Source organism: Dasypus novemcinctus, chromosome 3, assembly GCF_030445035.2.
Source record: "Dasypus novemcinctus isolate mDasNov1 chromosome 3, mDasNov1.1.hap2, whole genome shotgun sequence".
Taxonomy (NCBI): Eukaryota; Metazoa; Chordata; class Mammalia; order Cingulata; family Dasypodidae; genus Dasypus; species Dasypus novemcinctus.
Window position 1 is genome coordinate 139,513,349 of NC_080675.1, and position 24,296 is coordinate 139,537,644.

Below are 24,296 nucleotides of genomic sequence, written 5' to 3' on the forward strand. Positions count from 1 at the left end.
AGGAGTGGGTGAGGGGCCAGTCAATTGGTTGCTTTTAATCAAGGGGACTTGACAACGAAATGGCAGCCCGAGACCAAAGGAACTTAATCACAACATAAATAGCTTTGGATCTAACACTGCGTCTTGGAAATTGAACTTTTAATTTTTACTGTCTTTTCCAAGTGTAATTTGATTTTTGGCAACAGACATGTGACCAACTTTATACCATCTTGCCTTTTTTTCTCAAATAGTTTGGCACTGCCTGAAAGTTATTTGGAGCACATTTTAAGCCCAAAGAATAATCCTAATGTGATTTGGAGTTGGCAGGAATCAAGGCTTAGTGGAAAGCACTCAGGAGATGGGTGGGCTTCAGAGCTGGGTTCTAGTCCCAAACCTTCTGTGTAGGCCTGGAGAAGCACCTCCTCCGTGTTCAAACAAAAAAGTGTCTGAGGGTGAAGCCCTGAGAAACAGGGACGTTTTTTATTGTTTGTTTTTGACAGGCCTCAGCCCCAGGTCCAGCCGTTTGCTGGGTGGAGGGGGCGAAGAGGCTTTGATTCTGTGGTCATTGCTGCTTGCCTGAGGCAGGGGTGGCTCCAACAACTGGTCTCGCAGTTGTCGGGAGTCTCCAACGTGTAGGCCCCGGGTCCCAACCTGCCCACCCCCAAAATGAGGACTGACTGACGTAGCCACAGATGGTCAGAGAAGAAGGGGCCCCACGGGTCACAAACTCTGTGGGTCACGCATACTGGCCATGGCCCCTTGCATAAGAATCACCAGAGAGCTTCTTTATAGAAGACAAAATGGATTCCTGTGGGGCAGCCAGGACAGACTTTCTGAATCAGAAAGGGGTGGGCTCGGGACTGGAGCCTAGGAGTCAGTATCTTTAACAAATTCCAGGGGATTCCCACAGATAGCACCAGGTCCAATCACCCCACTTTTACTAGGGAAACTGAGGCCCAAATAGGCTTGGGGCCAATAATCAGCAGAACCAACATCTGAAACCAGGTCTTATGACTCCCAGGCAGATAATTTTCCACACCAAAACCAGGTACCTGCAGGACCCCAAAGAATTGTCGATCATTTATTTAATTTTCTTTAAATAAAAGTTACTAATGTATACATTTTATGGAGTCAAATACAGATAGATATACAAGATGTGTATGAAAAACCGGTTCCTCATTCATGCTGCCCTCCACTCCTCCCCAGAGACCACCACTTTCGACTCTTTCTGCTGATTCTTTGGGTATTTACAGCCCATTTATTTGCATTTTTGCAATGAGTATGCATTACTTTATTCTTTTCATTTGTTTGTAATAATCCAGTGAGGATGGCTTGCCAGGCGGCGCACAGGGCTGGGCCTCTGCGGGCACGGCGCGTGCCCCCTGCTCACGGGGCGCAGGCCACCAGCTCCTCCAGGGCCTGCTCGCCGCGGTTGCCGTGGACCAGCAGCACCTCCTTGATGCGGTCTGGCTGGAAGCCCATGTCGCTGAACTGCTCCCAGAGGCGCAGGAACTCCCCTGCCTGAGGAAGGGGTGGTAAGGAGGGTGCTGGGGGGCTCTGCAAGGCCTGGCCCCAGCCCAGGGGAGCCCCCACGCCAACGCCCACTGCATTTAGTCCCTCCAGACCGGGGGAGTCTGATCCTGGGCAGCACCTGCCAATTTCCCGCGATCCCCCTTCCTCTGCCGTGGAGGCAGCCCCAGCCTGGCCTCTGGCTGCCACTTCCTGGGTCTGGCCGGGCTTTACTTCCCGCCTGCTCACGCTGTCTGGACACCCCTGTGCTGGCGCCAGGGATAGGAAGGTGCCCCGAAAGCCTGGGGTCTCCACCCATGCCACAAACGTGCCAGGGTCTGGAATAGGCAGCCCCTGCCGGCCTTCCTCCTCCACCCCGGGCCCTCTTGTTCCTCCTTCCTGGCTTTCCTCCCTCCCCGCCCCAGGCCCTCCCCCACCCGCGTGCTCCTCTCTGCCCCACTTTCCATCCACTCCCCCTTCCTTCAGTCCCTTCCTCAGCCTCAGTCAAGAGCTGCTCTGCTGAGCCCCGTCACCCGCCTGTTGTGGACAGATTCAAGGGCACAGAATCTCCCTGGGGCCCACAGGCAGGCCTTCTGCGCTTCCAGGTGGGTGCCGGGATGGAGAGCACAGCCTTCTCTGTACCGCCCACCGTACCTATCTGGGTGTCTGACAAGGAGTCCTTGTGTTGATGCAGTAAATAAAACAAAACCTCAGCCGCTTGCTGTGCGGCCTGGTCCTCCTCACCCCCTCCCTTTCCCTCTCTGTTCCTCCCACCTTCCCACTTGGCTCCCCCTGGCCTGCTGAGCGGGCAGGGCTACCTCCCGGGCTCTCTCCTGGTCGCCCCGCCTGGCCCGGGGGGCCGGCGTGCTGCCTCCACACCAGGCTCGTGAGCCTGCCCCGGGGCCCCGGCAGGAGCCCTGCTGACCTGGCTCTCGGAAAACTGGAACATCTCCATGGCCTCCTCCACCAGGCCCTCGGCGTAGCCCTGCCGCAGCAGGCGGTCACAGGCGCTGAGGTAGCTGAGAAACTGGGCCACAAGGGGGACGAGCAGTCAGAGGAGAGGCAGGGGCAGCAGACCAGGGTGGAGCTCAGGTCCAGGCTGACTGGGCAGCCCCCGGCACCCAACAGGGCCCCAGAGAGCCCGCGAGCCAACAGAAGAGGGACAGGGGCCTCCTCTGGGGGCTCGGGGACAGACGGACAGCAGCAGGTCCTGACCCGGTATCTGAAGCTGGGGGCTGGAATCCAGGAGAAAGGCTGTAGGGTCAACGAGGGTGTTCCCAAAAAACTAACTGGGGAGGGGAGCAGGCCCCAAACAAAGGCCTGGCTCACCCCCCGCCCCAGGCAATCCTACATCTATATATCCCCCACTCCAGCTGGCCCACCCTCCCTGATGAGCACCCACACGAGGGAAGGGGCCCCTCACCCAGGCACACGCATCTATGGCATCTGGAGCCTGCTATGCACCTGCTGGAACAGCAGCGGAGCCTACAGGACTGCAGACCTGGTCAAGTCCCTCCCTTCTGAAGCCATCAGGCGCTCCTGTCACCCTCAGGATAGAGCCCCGCTCTGGCCCCTGCCACCAGCTTCAGCTCCTTCCTCACCCCTCCACTCCCTCAGCCCAGGCCAGCCTCACTCCCTCTGACCCTCAGGCTGCACTGGGTGCCAGCCTTGGTGCTCCCATGGTGCCCTGTGCTTCCTCAGCACACATAATGCTGTAATCGCTTTACCTATCTTTCTCATCTACTGACCTTTTCTCCATGAGGGAAGGTTGTATCGGGCTTCTTTGCCACTGGGTTCTCAGCACCCAGCCCGACAGGCAGAAGGAGCTCCATAAATGTATTCTGAGTTTATAAAATGAATGAATAACTACCTTCAAGGAGCTCACACTTTAGTGGGGGAGATAAACCAGACATGTGGAAACACCAGTGCCAGGCAAATCAAAGCAGGATTTATAGGAAGAAGGTGCCAAGCGAGGGCTCCAGACCATAAGAATTATGGGTGTAGTCAGAGAAGGAACAGGTCGGGCTTCTGCAGACCTTCAGCACAGCGCAGAAAGCACGGGCCCTCTAGGCTAATGGTTTGCAAATGTTTAAGCTTCTGGACTGTTTGTCCAAGCACAAGGAGGCTTCAACGAAAACAGTAAGGTCAGAGCTGCTCTGGCAGACGTGGGGATTGGGGAGCGCAGAGCCTGGAGTGCAGTGCTCCTGCCCTGAGGAGCTCCCCAGAGTGCCGAGACCTTGCTCTAAGCACAGCTGGGAAACCCCTATCCAAGCCCCGCTTTCACAGAGGAAACTGAGGCCCAGGCAGGGTCCCAGATAACCTGACCCCTTGGCCCATACCTTGTCCACTAGCTGCTAACAACTAAAGGAGGGGCTTTGAGTGGCTTGGAAGTAGTTTTCATTCAGAGATGAAAACAGGAGGGAGGAAGGGCTGATGGGGTGGATGCTCACTTCACCCCCCGTTTCATCCACAGCAATCGTTCTCCACCTTGGTGCTTGCTGCAGCCACCTGGGGAGCTTTAAAAAGGAGGGCTGCCTTGGCCCACCTCTAGAGATTCTGAAGTAACTGGCCTGGGGTGTGGTATGGGCACAAGAAGTTTTTATAGCTTTCCACGTGATTCTAACATGCAGCCAAGGATAAGATTCACTGATTGTAGGGATGGCTGACCTCAATCCATGCCAGTAGACCCCACGCCAGGCTACATATCAGAACCATCTGCAGGTCTGTTAAAATTATAGGTCCTGGGGCCCCACTCCAGATCCACTGACTGGAACCCTCCATGGTAGCACCTGGAGTCTACATTTGTAAAAATTCTGCTGCTTGGTCAGCTTTGGGGTCCACAGGACTGTAGAAGCCACCAGGCCTGCCTTCAGTCCCAGGACAAGTGAGGGTATCAACCCCAGGACGTCAGGGGCCCCTCAAAGTTACTGACTCCAAGCATACATTCCCTCTCCATTCTGTGAATGTGGAAACTGAGGCTCAAAAACGGGCCTGTGACAGGTTAAAGTTCTTGTTTGAATCCCCAAAAGAAAAAGACTGTTTTTGAACTAATCCATTCCTGTGGGTGTGAGACGCTTTCGATTGGACTATGTCAGTGGAGTGTGACTCAGGTTGAGCCTCTGCCCTCTTCCTGGGTCTTATATAAATGGAGACATAGAGAGAAACCCAGGAAAAGGGAACTCTGCCATTTTAACCTGGCCATGTAAGAGAGAGGACTCCAGGTTTGCCTATAGCTGCAGAAAGACAGAGAAGCCCCAAGAGACTCAAGGAGACGAGGCCCACGGAAAGGTGCCTGATCGCCCACAGCTGAGCTCCAGGAGAAAGTAGAGAGACTGGCAGAGAAGCAGATGTGGCTCAACCACTTGGGTGCCGGCCTACCACATGGGAGGCCCCAGGTTCGGGTTCTGGTGCCTCCTAAAAGAAGACGAGCAGATGCCGCCTCCAACCACAACAAACTAGACTCCGTCCCCGCTACAACAAGCCAAGGCCACAAGCCAGCAGACTCCACACCCCATGGGGAGTGGATGTGACTCAGTCTGCTGGGCACTCGCCTCACATGTGGGAGGAGCTGGGTTTGATTCCCGGTGCCTCCTGGAGAAGGCACGCAAACAATGAGCAGACAGATGAGCGAACCATCTGGGGGAAGGAGGGGGTAAATAAAGAAAAAGGAAAGTAAAAGTAAAAATAAATAAATAAATAAATAAGGTAAAAGAAACACAGAAAATTAATTTAGAAAAGAAAAGAGAGAACGGCAGGCTTGCCATCTTGCCTTACCATGTGGTAAGACTATAGGATCTGTCAGCAAAGGACCTTTGTTGAGAAAACATCTCTGCTATTTTGGGCAGCAGATGTTGTCTTGATTTGGACATTTCAGGACCTCAAAACTGTAAGCTTTTACCCCAAATAAAATTCCCATTATAAAAGCCAACCCATTTCTGATAATTTGCATCAGCAGCCCTTTGGCAAACTAAGACAGAACCTGAAAACTAAGACAAAATATGAAAGTTGTGGATCTCGGTTTGGGGGGTGTGGTATGTTGGAATTCACTGGATGGGGTTTGTATTAATTTAATAACTGTCCTGTAGGTTTCAATGTATTTCAAAATAAAAAGTTAAAAAAATCAAAGAGGGGCCTGAGATGCCTGTCGTGCCAAGCACATCTGGGTCTGGTCTATGGAGTCTCACGTGGGTCCACACAGCGGGCACATCGGCTGTGGTGGCAGGAAGGAGGAGCGATGGACAAGACTTGCCTTTGATGTCTCCTCTTCTCTCCTTGACTCTTCTAAGTGCCCCATCTTCATCACCTGACACCCTCCCTCCCGGGCCATTTGTCATTTATCTCTATGGCCGAAAAGGATCTACTGCTGCTGTGTGTCTTTCATGGGGAGAAGGAATCTGAACCCAAAGGAGTTGCTCAGCTAATGGGGGAACCTCATAGAACCAAGGGGAAATACTACCTGGTAGGGGAAGACGGATGAAGTCATCCAACAGCCCCCAGGGTCCACCCCTCAGGGCCTGCCCCCTGACTGCCTACTGGGAAAGAAGGCACCGAGAGACTGGGTGGGCCAGGCAGGTGGTCAGTCCACAGCTGAAATACAACATTCCGCATGCAATGGGATCTTTCCAGACCCCACTCCCCCCACGGAAGTCCAATGCCCTATGCTGACTCCAAATAATCATCACACCTGGTGACGGCTGAGACCTCATCCTTGTCACTGGACCTGGAGGGGCTGGGGAAGCATGTCAGAGCCCCTGCTATGGGCCGGGCCCCTCCCAGCCCTCCTGGCCAGCTTCTTGGCTGGGGTCCTGGTTTTTCTATGACAGCTGAAGGTAGGGGCAGGGGAGCCAGTGTAGCTTGCTGGTTGAGCACCTGCCTCCCACATACAAGGTCCTGGGTTCAATCCCCAGTACCTCCTAAAAAAAATTAATAAAGGTAGGGGCAGCTTTAGATCTGCTCCTAAATCTCAGATCAGCCTGGGGTGTTGTGGGAGCTTCTCACACAGAAAATGAGAAAGACCCATCTGGTCTCAACCCAGCGCCTCCTCTGACTGGCTTTACAAACCTTGGCCTCCATTTCCTCATTTGTAAAGTGAAGACAATATCAGCTACTTTGCAGAATTGAGAAGACCTAAATGAATACTTTCAGACTGAGGGACTGGCACAAAGGTGTTCAATAAATGTTAACTTCCCTTGAGGATTACCATGTCAGAGATTTTCCTGCAGGGCAGGGGAAGGACGGATGAACCCAGAGGAGAGCAGAAGCAGGAATGGATGGGAAGGTGATGTGCCACCTGGCAGCAGCACAAACATCCAGTTTGAGAGTCACTCTTTTTCTGTCATTCCCTCCCCGAGGAGCAGGCTTCTCCAGTCCTCAGACACTCAACACTTGGCACTCATCGGTGATTATGGAGAGGGTGTCCAAGCCCCTGATGGGGAAGGGACAGGAGAAGGAATAAGTGCCAACTACCCTGGACCTTCTAATACCTGCGGTCCAGCTTTTCTACCACCAAGGACCCCTGATGTTTGGAAAACAAATGAAGAAGGATGTCACACTGAGGTGGAGGGATGTGGGTTCAGGCAGTAGCATTCAGTGTCACCTCCTGCCCTCCTCCTCAACAAATGTCTCCCTTTTGCTTCAGCCCAGCATTCAAGGCACCCTCAATCTGCTCCCAACACCCCTTCTATGTCTTATCTCCCCCTGGCCTGCACCCTGCACCCTCTCCTCCAACAAGACTGATCTCATCAAGGCCTCCCAAACACTTCCCTCCTGTCTCCACCCCTTCACTCACAGTGTCCCTCCTGCCTGGAATATCACCCATTCTGCCAGTTCAGGCCTCATGTATCCTTGAAAGCCAGTTCAAGGCTTGGCACCTCCATGAAGCCTTTTTGATCCCTGGAACCTCCTTGTGGTAGATTAAGAATGGTCATAAATTCTTTGCAGCTCCTCTCATCATGAGGCAGAGCCTATTTTCCCACCACTTAAATCTAGTCTGTTTTGACCAAAATGAGGCCCAAGTGATGATGCATAAATTCAAGAGGGCTTACAGCTCACTCTTGCAGCCATGTGAAGAAGCCTGGACCAGCTTGCTGGAGATGCGGCTAGTTGACAGGTATCACTAGCCACCAGACTGTGAGAGAGGCCATCTAATAGCATCCAGGCCCAGTTGAGTCACCAGACTCTAGCCACAAGAGGGACCTCAGGTGAGACCTGTGGAAGAACCACCAGTTGAGCCTACTCCAACTTGCCAAACCACAGAATTATGGGCAGATAAATAGTGGTTTCAAGCCACCCAGTTTTCGGTTGGTGCATTACACAGCAATCGATGACTGAAACACCCCCTGCAGCTTTCATACCCTTCTGCTCCCAGGTATCTTGTCATTGGCACCTCTCATGGCACTTTGGGGGCTCTAACTCCCCTGCAGGTGGTCTCACTTCCTTGGCTTGTACTGGGGGACAAAACCTGCTCCCAAATCTTAGAGTAGTCCAAGCGCAATCCTTTGAGTGTCAGTCCTTTGATAAGAGTGTGAACTATTTGAAAATAGAGTCTGGGTGAGGTGGATACTGGGATGCACCCCCAACACACACACACCCTTCAATGAAGGACTTGTCTCAGACGCTAGGAGAACTGACAGACACCCTTCTGGGACCGCCTCAGCTGAAGAGAACCACTTGTCTTGGCATCTCCCTTCCTGGGGTAACTCAAGTCCAGTGACTGGCTGAGGCAGAGGTATAAAGACGTGACCATCTCAGCCTGCTCACCACAACTTTGAAGGGCCACATATGCTCCAGAGTTGTTAGGTTGGCCGAGGCTGCTGTTTGGCCTCCATTGAAGCTCAACTTCTCACTCCTGCCCACTCCTGCTTCTGTCCCCTCCCTTCCACAAGAGTTGATACCAAGGGACTCCCTAATAAATATGCTGTTAAACAAAACTCCATCTTAGTTGCTTCTTGGGAACCCAATCTGCTATGCAACTATTTGAATTTAAATTTTAATTAATTACAATTAAACAAAGTTAAAAATGCAGTTCCTCGGTCACACTAGCTACGTTTCAAGTGCTCAATAACCACATATGGCTACTGGTCAGCACAGATACAGAACCTCTCTATCACTGTATGAAGTTCAGTTGGACGGTCCTGGAGAGGTCCTTGGCTGTCCATAGCCCCAGCCCTCTGTACTTGGGGCAGAGACCAGGACAGGAGGAGAATATTGAGACTCCCCAGGTGTGCAAGGGGATTTCTGAGAAATGCCTAGGAAGGTGACAGCTTTAGGGTCTAGACACTTGCTCATGACCCCCAGCGATTATGCCAGGCTGAGGTTCTGCTACTAAAGAGAAGGAAACAAAAGTTCTTTAAGTTTAAGATAAAAGCCATGTGGCCACTGCCCTGGCCCAGCCCCACAGCTGCCTACTCACCTGGCTCAGGCTCTGCCTCCCTGTCTTCTGCAGAGCCGCGATGGCCCTATGCAGGGGATACCCCAGGGCAACCACAGGTTCGATGAGGTCTTGCTCTTCCTGGCTCAGGGCAGACAGCAGGTCAACCGCGGAATCAGGGTGCAGTCTGTGAGGGCTGAGAGGCTGGGGCATCCCCCCAGGGGGTGGCAGGCAGGTGTACGGGCTGAGGGACTGAAATACAAACAGGCTAGATGTATCGGTCACCACCAGGGGGGAGACACCCGGCGGGGCTGGACATTTTAAAAGGCACCTTTGCATATCAATTTCTATACAGAGAGTAGGGGCTAATGTTGTGGAGGGCTTAGACTCCCAGAGACCTGGGTTCAAGCCTCAGCTCTTCACCACATACTCAGTTGACTCATATGGAAAATGGAGGCAATCACAGCAGCCACATCAAGGGTTATTATGAGGTCAAACCAATGTGGAAAAAAACAGCGTGAAAAAGACACCAAGACAATGTGAAAAAAACAATTAGCACAGGGCCTGGCATACAGAAACTGCCAGTAAATGTTAATATTTCCTTTACTGCTTAGGACAACCTTGCAAGAGATATATGGTCGGTCCATCCTATTATCCCCTTTTACAGACATTGCAGTCAAGCTTCAGAGAAGTTAATGACCTGATAAACCATACACATTTGGGAACCAAACCCTAATCGGAACCAAAAGCAAGGGCTCTTTAGCCCACACTATGGTGAAGGGGGAGGAGGTATGGATCTTCCTAGCCAGACTCTCCTCCCTGAGTTGGGCTGGGCTGGGGCCTGGCAGGACATGGAGCAGGGTAAGGACAATTGTGGTGCTGGGGGGACCCAAGTAGACCCTGCACTAAAGGTGGCTCGGAGGCATTTCAGTTGGTTTTGTTAGCTTTACCCCTAACCCATCCCCTGTGAGGAAGTCCTCATCTGTCCACCCTGAAGACCCTGCCTGACTTCTCCCTGCTCCCAAGGGAAGCTCAGCTGCTGCCCTGGCTCCTGGGGTGCCATGGCCCCATCCTAGAGCCTGCACTTCACCCCCAGGTAGGAAACATTCAAATCTTAGTTGGTGAGTCAACTCCAGTGACCTTGAAAAAGATCCTTAGCTGCTCTCCACCTTAGTTTCCTCATCTACAGAACAAAAACAGCATCTGTCCCATTCCCTTCCCCACAGGGTTGTTGCAAAGTTAAATTTAATCTTGACCAAGGAATAACCAGCCTGGCATCAAAATCTGGTAAAAACAAAAAACAAACAACAACAACAAAAAACCCTGGTGCTTAAATAGGCATGGCCTATTCAGCTTACAAAACCTCTTCTCTGTTACATTTTCCCTAAACAATTATGTCAGGGTTTGCTAGGCCTGCTTTACTCGTAGAGAAAAGGTGGCTCAAAGAAGCTTGGCAACTTGCCCAAGGTCACACAGCCAGTGAGTGGGAAGAGTCAGGCCTCAAGTCTGTCTTTTGAATTTGATTTCACCGGGGCCTTATTCTGCTATACCTTTGTGGTGCTGCTGGGGGGCAGAAAGCCATGCCTAACTGCCACCTCCCGCTACCAGTCCTGACCCACCCCATCTGGTCCAAATCCAGATTTTGTGGAATCTGATAGTTACACAATTTGGGAGGGCCCTCTCAAAGAAAAAGGACACACCATTATGAAAACAGAATTCGGTACATGGCTTTGGGGGACAAAACGAAGGGCCTGAGGCTTAAGCTTCATTGGCTGCACTGGAAATTCACTTGTGCCTCCCAGCCTGCAGCAGCCCTCTCTTCTCAAGGCCTGACCCTTCACAGGATACATCTCTGGCCTTGTACCACACCCCAAAGCTCTCTTTGTCTTGTGGCACTGGCCTCGTCCCTCCCAAGCCAGTATCTGGCAGGAAATTACTGTGCAGGAAATTGCCCTTGATTGATCCTCCAGTTCAGCCATTCTAGATCAAGCCTCTCCCAGTGGAAGGTCCTAGACTGAGCTACAGCCACTGATACAAAAAGACGTTCACTGAGCACCCCCTATGGGTGAAGCTTGTTGCTGGTTGTCCTGGAAACAAAAATGAAAACTATCGGATGACTGCATTCATTATGATAATCATGCACCCTAGTAGAGCCAAGCAGGCGCAGTGAGAGACGGAGGAGGAGGGGACCTCCGAGCAGGGACTATTCCAGGTAAAGGGCCGCACGGTACAGCGCCAGGTGGGCGAAGGTGAAAGCAGTGGGAGCAAGGGCAGGCGCGCACCCTGCCTGTGGGGGCTGTGGCCGGCAGATCGCACGGTCCTTACCGCGACCGTGGGCTTGTGCCTTCGCAGAGGGGGTATGTTCCCGGCCGTGGAGGGCCGCGGGGCCGGGGCGGGGGCGCTGGGCGCCAGCGGCGCGGGGCCCAGGGACGGCGCGGGGCCGGGGCAGAGGCTGAGCACCCGGTGGCGGCGCAGCAGCGCGCGGGGACCCGCGGCCAGCCTTCCCTCCGAGAGCCGCCGCCGCGCCCCGGCCAGCTCGGACCGCAGGCGGCGCAGCGCGTCCAGCGAGCAGCGACGCAGGCCGGGGCGCGGGCTGGCCGGGGCGCGGCGCTGGGCGGCGCAGGGGCCTGGCTCCTCCGCGCTGGCAGAGGGCGCGTCCTCCTCGTCCTCAAGCTCCGGCGGGTCTTGGGGTCTGGCCTCCGGGTCTTTGGCCGCAGCAGGTGCAGGCACCAGCCCGTGTTCGGGGCTGACCAGCAAGAGCCAGGCCGGTGGGGCTGATGCTGTCCCGGGGTCACCGCTGTGGTACCGGCAAGGTCCCCGGCCGGCGGCCTCCACCCAGAAGAGCGCTTTCCTCTCCAGGCTGAAGTCGTGCTGCAGAGAAAAGCCATTTGGGATCTGCTGGGGCCCAGGCCGTGCAGCCCTTCCCAAGGCGTGGCCTGCGGGGAGGCTGCTGGGTCCTGGTCAGCCCAGACTTCTTCTGGGCCTGGCTGGCTCTTAATTCAGAGCCCCAGGCGTCCATCCCCCCACACCCACACCCACCCTGTGATCAGTAACAATTTAAAGGCAAACTCTAGCATGAAGAATAAAGCGAGGAACACGGAAACAGAATGAAATGTAGTGAAACCCCTTTGGGCTCAACCACTCAGCTACAATCTCTCCCCCCTTTGCCATTGTGCATATAATTGAACAATGTAATGGATTTAGAACAGTATGTAATTAAACAAATTAATTTTTTTTTTCCCAATGAAACTTGTTCTTAGCAAATAGACCTTGGTCTGAGCCCAGAACCCGCTACCACTGAGCAGTCAGCCGCCCAGCCTTGTAAGCCTGCCCAGACAGGCAAAGGTCCTTGTCCGGTAACAATCCCATGCCCTCCGCTGCCATCCACGGGTACTTTTGGGCCCAGGAAATGTAATAATCGCTACTCTTTGTTGAATTCAGCAGGTTTTAGTGTTATTCCCATTTCCAGGTTATGAAACTGAGGCTGAGAAAATTTAACTGAGCTGGGATTCTTCTTCTGTCTCTAGACCTTTCTCTAGTACACGTTAGGCCACCTAAAAGAGCAATATGGAGTCCACATAAATATCAGTATAACTTGAGAATTTATAAATGAGGCAAAAATAAAAATATTTCTGTTGCCTACCTTTAAAATTAAGAACATAAAACGCCATCCAAAAACAAAACATTACCCCCTCCCATCCCCTGACACGACTGTAGGTGGAGGGAGTGGAGCATAACTCAGCTGCCCTGTGTGGCTTCCTGACTGAGCTCAGGGTCTGTGACTTGTTTGTCTCCATATCCTCAAGGCAAGGGTGGGCCTGGCACAGAGTGGACATTTGTAGGTGCAGAATAAATGACTGGGAAAATAGATGGGTGGGGAGAACCAGCAAGATGGCAGCAGGGTAAGGAGCTGCTAGAGTCAGCTCCTGCTACAGGGCAGTTAGCAAACACCGAGAGCCCTCTGGAGCTCGCTGAAGCACCTGTTTGGGGGCTCCAGGAGGCCAGAAGAGCATCCTGCAACGTCCTTGAAGGAGCGGAAGGACAAGACTGCCCATCTGCAGAGAAGACCCATAAGTAGAGGCTCCACGCTGCAGAGGCCAGTGCCCATCCTCCGCTGGAGGCACAAGCCGCCTCGGGGGGCTGTTCCGCGGCTGGAATTGAAAGCTCCAATTCCCCAAAACGGGGGAGGAAGAGATGGTTGGGCACCAATTTCAGCTTCTGATGAGTAAATTCAGTGGGCTACAGTATAATCCTGAGAACACCTAAAGTTTGAGACTGTCAGGCTAGAAAGAGGCCGGTAGCTGCCATCTTAACTCCGCGCCTAGCACGGGGGGGAAGTGGGGCGGAGTGAAGATCACAGTGCTGATGGGGACCAGCTTCTTTCCATCTGGATCGTACTGCAGCTCTAGCCTAGGCCCCAGTGCCACCTCCAGCAGGGAGGAAGCTGCGGGGACCTGTGTCAGCCTCTCTGGGAAATTACCAGCCAAGCTGCGGAGGCCGGTGATTATCCTGCTCTGGCAGCACAAGCAGTCCCAGGAGCTGTTCTGTGACGGGAAGTGGAAGCTCCATTCCCCAGAAACGGGAGGAGGAGACGGTTGGCTGCCGATTTCGGCTACTGATTGGTAGACTTGGATGGCTGAGAGTTAACCCTGGGAACAGCTAGGGTGAGAACGAGCCCAAGTCAGAAAGAGGCCAGTAGCCGCCATTCTGACTCCGCCCCCAGCCTGAGGGGAAGCTGCGCTGACTGAAACTCTCAGTGTCAGCAGGAACCAGTTTCTTTCACCAGATCAGCCTGCAGCTGGCCTAGGCTTCAGGAGCCCAAGGAGCCCTGCACCAGCCTATACAGGTAACTGAAGGCAACTTTGGCTGGCATAGACTGAAAATCAGAAGTCTACCAGGGCAACGGTGGTCATCTTGGACGTGCACTGCATAGATTGCTGCCCACACCTGCAGCTCCATCCCCGCCCCAGGCAGGGGAGAGAGGGATGTGAAGCTTTATCAGTCTCTCTGGGCAACTATAGTCTAGGCCTGCATTTGGATTATTCCACACAGATGTTACTCTCTCCCTACCCAAAGGAGAAAGTTGGAAGAAGCTTCATTGGTCCCTGGTGCAATGAAGGCAGCCTGAGCCTCCGTAGCTTACAACACCAACTGCATGCTTGGCTCCTACTGTACAACCAGCAAGGGAGAAAAGATAGCAAGCCCTAAACTAAAGAGAAAAACTGCACCCCAAAAAAATCTCTAATAAGCCAGATGTGAAGACACCAACAAAAAATTACAATCCACACCAAAAAACAGGAAGCTATGGCCCAGTTAAAGGAACAAGATAAGCCTCCAGATGACAAAGGAGTTGAGACAACTAATCATAGATGTTCAAACAAATCTCCTTAATAAATTCAATGAGATGGCTAAAGAGATTAAGGATATTAAGAAGACATTGGACGAGCACAAAGAAGAATTTGAAAGCATACATAGAAAAATAGCAGATCTTATGGGAATGAAAGGTGCAATAAAAGAAATTTAAAAAACATTGGACTCATATAGTAGCAGATTTGAGGAGGCAGAAGAAAGGATTGGTGAGCTTGAAGAAATGGCCTCTGAAAGTAAACATACAAAAGAACAGATGAAGAAAAGAATGGAAAAAATTGAACAAAGTCTCATGGTACTAAATGACAGCAAAAGGCATGCAAACATATGTGTCATGGGTGTCCCAGAAGGAAAAAAGAAGGGAAAAGGGGCAGAAGGAATATTTGAAGAAATAATGGTAGAAAATTTCCCAGCCCTATTGAAGAACATAGATATCCCTGTCCAAGAAGCACAACATACTCCCATCCAAAAAAATCCAAATAGACCAACTCCAAGACACATACACATCAGAATGTCAAATGCCAAAGACAAAGAGAATTCTGAGAGCAGCAAGAGAAAAGTAATACATAACATATAAGGGATATCCAATAAGATTAAGTGCTGATTTCTCACCAGAAACCCTGGAGGCAAGAAGACATGGTCTGATATATTTAAGATTCTACAAGAGAACAACTTCCAGCCAAGAATCTTATATCCAACAAGACTGTCTTTCAAAAATGGGGGCGAAATTAGAATATTCACAGATAAACAGAAACTGAGAGAATTTCTAAGCAAGATACCAGATTTTCAGGAAATACTAAAGGGTGTGCTAGAGCCTGAAAAGAAAAGACAGGAGGGAGGGGCCTGGAAGAGAGTCTAGAAATGAAGATGATATCAATAAAAGTAACTAAAAGTGTCAGAAGAGTGGTGAAAATAAAATATGATAGATAAAACTCAAATAGTCAAGAATAAACTTAACCAATGATGTAAAGCACTTGTATTCAGAAAACTGCAGTTCAATGTTAAAACAAATTTAAAAAGTCCTAAATAACTGGAAGAACATTCCATGCTCATGGATCAGAAGACTAAATATCATTAAGGGGAAGTAGATTTGGCCCAACAGATAGGGCATCCATCTACCACGTGGGAGGTCCAAGTTTCAAACCCAGAGCCTCCTGACCCATGTGATGAGCTGGCCCACGAGCAATACTGATGCGCAAAAGGAGTGCCCTGCCATGCAGGGGTGTCCCCTGCATAGGGGAACCTCATGTGCAAGGAGTGTGCCCTGTAAGGAATGGCACTGTGCACACGGAGAGCTGACACAGCAAGATGATGCAACAAAAATGAAACACAGATTCCGGGTGCCACTGACAAGAATATAAGGGGACATAGGAAAGCACACAGTGAATGGACACAGAAAGCAGACAGCGGGGGTAGGGAGCGGGGAAGGGGATAGAAAAATAAATAAAAAAATAAAAATATTGGGAAACGGACTTGGCCCAGTGGTTAGGGCATCCACCTACCACATGGGAGGTCCACGGTTCAAACCCTGGGCCTCCTTGACCCGTGTGGAGCTGGCCCATGTGCAGTGCTGATGCGCGCAAGGAGTGCCGTGCCACATAGGGGTGTCCCCTGCATAGGGGAGCCCCATGTGCAAGGAATGTGCCCTGTAAGGAGAGCCGCCCAGTGCAAAAGAAAGTGCAGCCTGCCCAAGAATGGCTCCACACACACGGAGAGCTGACACAACAAAAAGAAACACAGATTCCTAGTGCCACTGATAAGGATAGAAGCAGTCACAGAAGAACACACAGCAAATGGACACGGAGAGCAGACAACTTGGGGGGGGTAAGGGGAGAGAAATAAATCTAAAAACAAAACAAAACAAAGAAACAAGAAGTGATGGCCCTGGCAAAGGAAAAGATTGAAGCATTAGAAACCATCAGTGAGGAGGACCTGACCCATGACATTGCAGACAAAGACTTAAAAAATGGCCTGAAATATGTTCTAAGAGATAAAGGAAAACATGGACAAAGGGCTAAAGGAAATAAGGAAAATAATACATGAACCAAAGAGAATATTAATAGATTGAAATTATGAAAAGGAACCAAACATGGCTGAAGACCACAGTAACATAAATTAAAAATTCCCTAGAGGGGGTTCAACAGCAGATTGGAGCTGGCAGAAAGAGAATCATTAAACTTGAGAAACTGAGAAGCAGAAAGAAGAAAGAAAAAGGAGTAGAGTCTAAGGAACCTGTTGGACACCATCAAGCATACCAATATATGCATTGTGGGAGTCCAAGAAGAAGAAGAAAGAGATAAAAGGGCAGAGAGACTATTCAAAGAAATAATGGCTGAAAACTTGCCAAATTTAATGAAAGACATGAATATATACATCCAAATTGCTCAATGAACTCCAAACAAGATAAACCCAAATAGATTCTTCCAATGACAAATTAGAATTAAATTCTTAAATACCAAAGATAAAGAGAGAATTCTGAAAGTCACAAGTGAGAAGCAATGTGTCATGTACAAACAAGGGAGCCTCAAGAAAATTAAGTGCTGATTTTTCATCAGAAACCATGGAGGCAAGAAGGCAGTGGGATGATATATTTAAAGCGCTGAAAGAAAAAAAATTGCCAACCAAGAATTCTGTATCAGGTAAAACTGTCTTTCAAAAATGAGAGATTAAGTGAATGGGGCTCAAGTGATAAAGTCTCTGCCGACCCGACCGTATGGGAGGACCCGGGTTCAATCCCTGGGGCCTCCTGGTGAAAAAGAAGAGAAAGCGTGCCTGTGTGGCAAGCCAAGTACCCGTGCAGTGAGCCAGGCGCCCATGTGGTGAGCTGAGTGCCATGCGAGTGCTCATGTGGCGAGCTGAGTGCCCGTGTGAGTTCCAGCGGTAAGACATTCCCAGATAAATAAAAGCTGAGGGAGTTTGTCACCACTAAATCAGCCCTCCAAAAGATGCTAAAGACAGTTCTGCAGGCTGAAAGGAAAGGACATGAGACAACAGACTGAAGTCACGAGAAGAAATAAGCAACTCTGGTAAGGGAAACGACATGGGTAAACATAAATGCCAATATTATTTTTTGTTTCTAATTCTGCTTTTTACTTCCTACAGAATCTGAAAGGCAAATGCATAAAATGTAATGATAAATCAGTGGTTTGGGATGCATAATGTATAAACATGCAATCTGAGACAAAAGGTGGGGGAACAGAGAGGCAAAAGGAACATAGTCTGAATATACTATTGAAGTTAAGGTGGTATCTAAGCAAATGAGAGTTATAGATTTAGTATATTAAATTTAAGTCCCATGGTAATTACAATGAAAATATTGGAAACTGTGCAATAGACACAGAAATTAGAATATGGCTTTCCAGGGCAGGGGGCATGGGGAATGGGGAGTTAGTACATAATGGGAATAGGGTTTCTGTTTGGGGAGGTGGGAAAGTTTAAATAGTGGAAGGTGGTGAGGGTGCTGCAGCATTGTAAATATGAGTATTCCCACTGGATGCTATGCTTGGGAGTGGGTGAGATGGGAAAGTTTATGTTGTATATTATATCTTCACAATTAAAAAAAAGAAAGATAAACTAAAAGGGAAATTACAATTAAATTCTAATTTTATTGGTCTTGGACAGGATCTTCAAGGGAGGAGAAAAGGGTCAAAATTACATTATTGAGACTATGAAAAAAGTGAAATATAAACTGTAAATTTTCATAAGTGCTAATTTATTGAATTTGATAAATGCACTTAAGGTGTTTACAGAAGTGAGTACCATTGTTCTTAGGAAATGTAGATGACAGTATTAAGTAAGTATTCAAGGAGCATGATTCATATATCCTACTCTCAATTATTCAGAAAATGGATAAATAGATAGATGAATAGCTAGAGGGATTCATAGATTGATGGATAGATAGAAGGATACAACAAATGTAGCAAAATATTAAAATTGGTAGATCTGGGTTTCCAGGGGGTTGGGGGTATGATGGAGTTGTTTGTATAAGGTTTGTATTATTTTTGTAGCTGTCCTGTAAACTTGAAAGTATTTCAAAATAAAAAGTTAAAATAAAAAAAAGAGCAAAAACTAAAATGAGATACCATTTTCACCTATCCTTTTGCAAAAATCCAAAACCTGATGATGGAGGCTAAGAGTCTGTGAGGAACAGGCACTCTTGCATATTGTTTTGTTGGGAGGAAATGGGTACAATCCCTATGAAGGGCAATTTGGCAATACACGTAAACAAATCACATATGGTTGTTCACTACAGCATTGTTTGCAATGGCAAAAGGTTGGAAACAACCTAAATGCTCATCAAGAGGGGAGTAGTTCAATAAAGTTTGATATACCTATATAATATAATACTCTATAGTGGAAAACAAAATTGTTCTATGCACTGATATGGAAAGATCTTAAAACATATTAAGTGAAAAAAGCAAAAAGGAACAATGTGTATAAACTGCTGCCTTTTGCATAAAAGAGGAAATAGTTGTGTTTGTATATACACACATATATATATCTGGAAGGATACCTTAGAAAATGAACAGGCCACCATTCATTTGGTGGGGAACAGGACAATGGGGGGGTGCCAGTGGGATGCTTCCCATGCTACCAGGGGCAGATCAACTACCTGTGGGTGAAATCCAATCCCCTCACCCCCCCGCTTGCTTTCGTAAATAAAGTGTTACTGGAACACAGCCACTCCCACCCACTCTTTCAATATTGTCTATGGCTCTTTTATGTAACAATGGCAGAGTTGAGTAGTTTTGACCCAGATTTTATTATAGTATCTGGCCCTTTACTGAAAATGTTTGCTAACCCCTGTTATATACCTTTATATATATATATATATATTTAAGTTTAATTTATGCGAGTACATTTTCTCTCTAAAAAATTAAATAAACAACGAAAAAAGGGAATTAGCTTTAATTAAAGGGAAATCATGAAACAACAAAACCCAAACCTGCCAAGGCTTTACCCATGGAGGAAATGCTCCTGGAAGGGCAGCAAGGTGAAGGAACGGGCATGGGCTTTGGGGTCTGATAGGCTTGTGTTCCAACGCCGGCTGTGACACTCACAAGTCATGCGACCCTGGGAGTCACTTGAGTGGATGCCCTCACATATACCAGATGCTCAAAATATGGAAGGTATGCGTATTTTTTCCCTTTAGGCTAGCATAGGCTTGTCTGGTAACCTATCTACCATCTATACATTGTTGCTATGGAAAAGGTGTTTCAAATTCCAAACCCAGGTAATACAGCTCTGGTGGACACAGAGGGTTGATCAGGATGTGATGGCGATCATACCTGGGGTCTCATGCTTCTCTATTAGTTTGGCCCAGCAATAAAAGAAATGGAGGCTCAGGGAAGGACACAGGCTCAAGGGAGTGCAGTTTCCCACCTGAGAGCAGGGCAGAGCCAGCGCCAGCTCCTGGGCCAGGAATCCCCCCATGGCCTGGCAGTAGGGACTGCTCATAGCGACATAAAGGCACCCAGCAGCCTGTGTGCTGCTGACACATTTACACAGCTGCCCCTTCCTGGGCTGCCCCTGCTCATCCTTGTCCTTTATGCGAGTTTGTAGCAGTCGGAAATGTCTGTGGTTAGATGGGTTACTTTGAACTCTCTTCCCTGGTGCTTTAAGGCCAAAAGAAAGACATTGTTCCAGGAAAGGAGGCCCAGCAGAGAAGGCCAAGCTGGCTGCCAAGGCTGGGACTGGGTGTGGGTTGGGGCAGGGAGCCTGTAAGAGGCCAGTCAGGGAAAATGCCCAGCTTCACTCGTGGTACAGCTTTTTGGTGGACTTTTAGGCAGCAGAGAGGGAGAGATCTGGAGGTTCTGTGGAGCCTCTCTTGCCCTGCACCAAGGGGGCTATCAGTGAGGTACAGGCAAAGAGCTGATTATCCAGACTTAGATCTAACCAGCTATGGCCCCAACTTGCTGCATGGTTCTCATGAATCCTTTGATCTGTCTGGTTCTCAGTTTCTCTACATGTAGGATCAGGGGATCTCAGCTCCCGTATGGCTCTGTCTTCAGTGGGTCCACGCCTCCCCACAAGAGGCCTCTTTCTGTAGCAAAAGGGGTTGAGTTGGGCTTAAAGTGGGGAGGCAGGAGGCCTTGGCTTCCCATGTAGCCCATGTGTCGCACCCTCCTTTCCCTCCCCATGTATCTCTAGAGACTATGACTGGGACACTTCTCCCTGAGGAACAGAGCAGTGCCACCCTACGCTCTAAGGGCCCTGTTGCACTACTGGGAGCTGAGAGAGGTGCCCATTTCTGCTTCTAAAGGGAACTTTTATAATAGTTTTTCCTGACTGGACTTGAGCCCAGCAGGGAGGGAAAAGCTGTGATAATCCACATCTATTGAAGGTTTAATAAGGCAAACTCTTCCCCCAAAACATGCCCCATTGACAGAGTGAGAGGTCACAGTACAGGCTGCCTGGGGACAAGAGTTTCTGTCCCATAGAACATGGCTTCCTGGATACTGTGCTCAGTTTACAAAGCTTATTTCATTTGAGCCTATGCACCTGCAATAAGAACAAGGCCTAGAGTAGCATTGTGCCTGGGGGTTTCCTCCTGACAGCCTTCATGTTACTCAAATGTGGCCACTCTCACAGCCAAACTCAGCGTGTAGATGTGATGCATTCCCCCAGCGTGGGACACGACACCCGGGGATGAGCCTCCCTGGCACCGAGGGATCACTACCACATACCAGCTGAAGAAGCAACTAGAAAATGACCTTGAATTAAAGATTCAATGCGGAACAGCAGAATATACCTGTCTACATATAATAACATGACTTCGGGAAGCGGTTTGACCTAATGTAAGGGGGAAATGGAAAGGAGAAATGAGATTATAAGGCTGTGAGTCTCTAAAAAAGAGTCTGGAGGTTGTCAGAAGGAATAGCCCTATGTACAACTGAACAGAGTCTAAGAGACAGATAAGGTAGATACAACCCCAGGTATTGGTTCTTTTGAGGGATAAAGAGACCCACGGGTTCTATGGTCATGGCAGAAGGGGTTCACTGCCATGACAGATGGCCCTTCTTTGGAGCTGGTGTTTCTGCGTGATGGAAATGGACTCAGAAGGGATCCCTTTTCACAAGACTTGCATGCTACTTTATTGGAATTGTAGTTGGTGCTGGGTTTAAGATATATGTAGGGGATCTGAATCTCTGGACTGATTATATGACACCCAGGCCCAGAGCCTCGGCAGACTTCAGCTCCTACACTTTGACTTGTTGGACTTGCTCCACTCGGCTGACATCGAGTTGAAGAAGGTCAACCACCACAACATGGAGCCTGGAGTGTCTACAACTAGAAGCAGGAAGAGTGCATCCAGTACCCATGTGCAATCTAAGCCATCACTTGACATAGGTGTGCAATGGACACAACCAATCCAATGTCCACAGAGAAAATGTGGAATGGGTGTGGGAACGGTAGCCATAGGGGCTGCTGGGTGTGGGGAACGGGAGGAAGAGATGAGATGTGGAGGCGTTTTCGGGACGTGGAGTCGTCCTGGATAGTGCTTCACGGACAATTACAGGACACTGTAGATCCCCCCAGGGCCCACTGGATGGAACGTGAGAGAGTCTGGGCTATGATGTGGACCATTGACTATGGGGTGCAGTGATGCTCAGAGATGAACTTACCAGGTGCAATGGATGTATCACGATGATGGGAGAGAGTGTTGCTGTGGGGGGAGTGGGGGGCGGGGGCGGTGGGGTTGAATGGGACCTCATATATTTTTTTAATTGTAATTAAAAAAAATAATAATAAATAAATATAAAAAAAAAAAAACAAACAAAGCTTATTTCAAGTCCCAGAAACCTTAGTCCAAGAAGCCTCATGGAACTCCAGTATCGACAGATAAAGCAAAACTGCACTTAGCTCCTCCTGCGCCCACAGGTCATTCATTCCCCTCCACTTCACCGTCCCCAGATCTCCTTCCTGGACTGTGCTCTCTGCTCCTGACTTCTCTCCAACCCTTTCTCACCTTCAAACCTTACCTATTCCATGTCTCTCACATTCTGAGTCTTGCCATTAGCTAATCTAAAATGACCTGGAGTCTGTAGACCTGGGTTTTGCTTGTCACTGCTATTAACTTTGGATAAATCATTTCCTTTTTCTAGGTCTTAGTTTCCTCATCTGCAAAATGAGATCAATAGATCCTTAAATATTTATCCTAAATACCCTGCAGGCAGTGAAGAGTGATCACATAAGAGTCTGGGGATCCAGCCCCAAGCAGCCCAATGTCAGCTCCACACATTGCAATGTTGGTCTATTACTTTTTAAACCTCATATGAATTTTGCATTCTACCCCTGATATACTTGTTACAATATAAATGCAATGGATTTTTCCTTCTAAATCTTTGAGTAAACTTGACTATCCATGAAGTTAAGTCACATTTATCCTGAAGTCATATGTGATACCACCACATAACCTGGGGATGTGCATCTCCCAGTATGAAGGGCATGGGGTGCTCCAAGGGCACCCCAGGGTGATCTGAGTCTGTGGAATAGTGATTTCTTTTAACGTGCTCCATGTATCTGTCTACGTTTAACAGAGGATCCTGGAGAGGATGTCTTAGCTCAAAGGAGTGATTTTAATGGTGGAATTTTAGACCTAGTGACACGCTGATAGGGAAAAGAAGGATTGGAGCATCCTTGCAGTGACTTTTAGTTGCTTCACTCAGGCATCCTCCCAGTTATGCAAGGTTAAAACAAGCTCTTATAGACAATCCCTATCACCCAGCCCCCAACCTTCATGAAATAACTTTTCCTCTATTAGGTTATTTCCAAGACCTGGATGCCCTTAAAAGTCAGGAAACAAGGCCCCATGGGACTTAGCCTTACCCACAGACCCACAGACCCAGGGATAAGGAGATAGAGACAGACATACTTACCATGGAACCTAGCAGAAGCTCCCTACAGGCTGAGATGCTGAGCTCCGGCCCAGGGAAGGGCTCTGTGTCTGTCACAAAGCTCTTGGGCACCCTGAAAGGGACACCATCCAGGGCATTCATTCTATCAGATGAATGTGGAGAGGGCTGAGCAGACCTGGGAAGACGGCCCAATGGAAGGGAGACAGCACAATTTCGAGCAACTGGCTCAAGCCTCAAACGTCCTCACCACTCTCCTACATGGTCACTTAGCTGAGCCCCATACAACCAGGAGGGAAGAGATGCTGCACAAAGGAGGAAATAAATAAAAACAATAAAATTTTCATAGTGATAGGAATTGACTACTTCAGGTTTAAGTCATGCTATTGACCATTTGTTTCCTAAAACCTGGTCCGTTGACACTAGTTCTGAAGTGTTCCATCAAAAGAGTTTTTATCCAAACATTTAAGGAAGGAAGAAATGACATCACATTGCACCAACTCTTCCAAAGAAGAGGAATAGAAGGAACACTTCCTATCTTGTTTTGAGTTCAGCATAACCTTGTTACCCCAACTGACAGGATTACATGAAAGAAAATGAGAGGACAATCTCTAATGAACATAGGTACAAAAATATTAACAACATTAATTACGGATGGAATACTACAACACTGCCAAATCGCATTTATTCCAGGAATGAGCTTGGCCTCCAAAATCAATCAGTGTAAATGAAGATGCTTATCAATAGAATAAAGATAAAAAATTACATAATTATCTGCATAGATGCAGAAATAACATTTGATAAAATCAATACCCAGTCATGATTTTAAAAACAACCCCTTTAGTAACATAGGAATAGAAAGGAATTTCCTTAACCTAATAAAGAATATCTCTAAAACATCTGTAACAAATGTTCCACTTAATGGTGAAATACTTAAAGATATCTCCAGTATTGGAAATGAGACAAGGATGTACCCATCATCTCTTCTGTTCCTTGTTGTACTGGAGGTCCTAGCTTGCGCAATAAGGAAGGAAAAGGGGAGTGGGTGTAGCTTAGTGGTTGAGCACCTGCTTCCCACGTACAAAGTCCTGGGCTTACCCAGTGCCTCCTAAAATAAATAAATAAAAACTTATTTTTAAAGGAAGGAAAAAATAAACATAGTATTGTAAAGGAAGAAATAAAACCACCACTATTTGTAGACAACATAATTTTATGTA

General features: G+C 48.7%; 1 protein-coding gene across 1 annotated transcript; it reads right to left on the minus strand.

Annotated features, from left to right (window-relative positions):
* Positions 1–1,047: 1,047 nt before the first annotated feature.
* On the minus strand, positions 1,048–23,869 carry UBAP1L (ubiquitin associated protein 1 like). The gene is made up of 5 exons (XM_058294350.2): positions 23,104–23,869; positions 11,183–11,728; positions 8,900–9,109; positions 2,414–2,515; positions 1,048–1,500 (listed from the first exon to the last, which is right to left on the minus strand). Exons 1-5 carry the CDS (start codon positions 23,221–23,223, stop codon positions 1,366–1,368), a joined length of 1,113 nt encoding a protein of 370 aa, XP_058150333.1. The 5' UTR covers positions 23,224–23,869; the 3' UTR covers positions 1,048–1,365.
* Positions 23,870–24,296: the final 427 nt, after the last annotated feature.

Coding starts and splice junctions, on each gene's coding strand:
- UBAP1L (XM_058294350.2), bottom strand. CDS start 23,223: ATGAATGCCCTGGATGGTGTCCCTTTCAGGGTGCCCAAGAGCTTTGTG. Junction 11,729..23,103: donor AGCTTCTGCTAGGTTCCATG/GTAAGTATGTCT, acceptor TTTTCTCTGCAG/CACGACTTCAGCCTGGAGAG. Junction 1,501..2,413: donor TCCAGTTTTCCGAGAGCCAG/GTCAGCAGGGCT, acceptor CCCCTTCCTCAG/GCAGGGGAGTTCCTGCGCCT.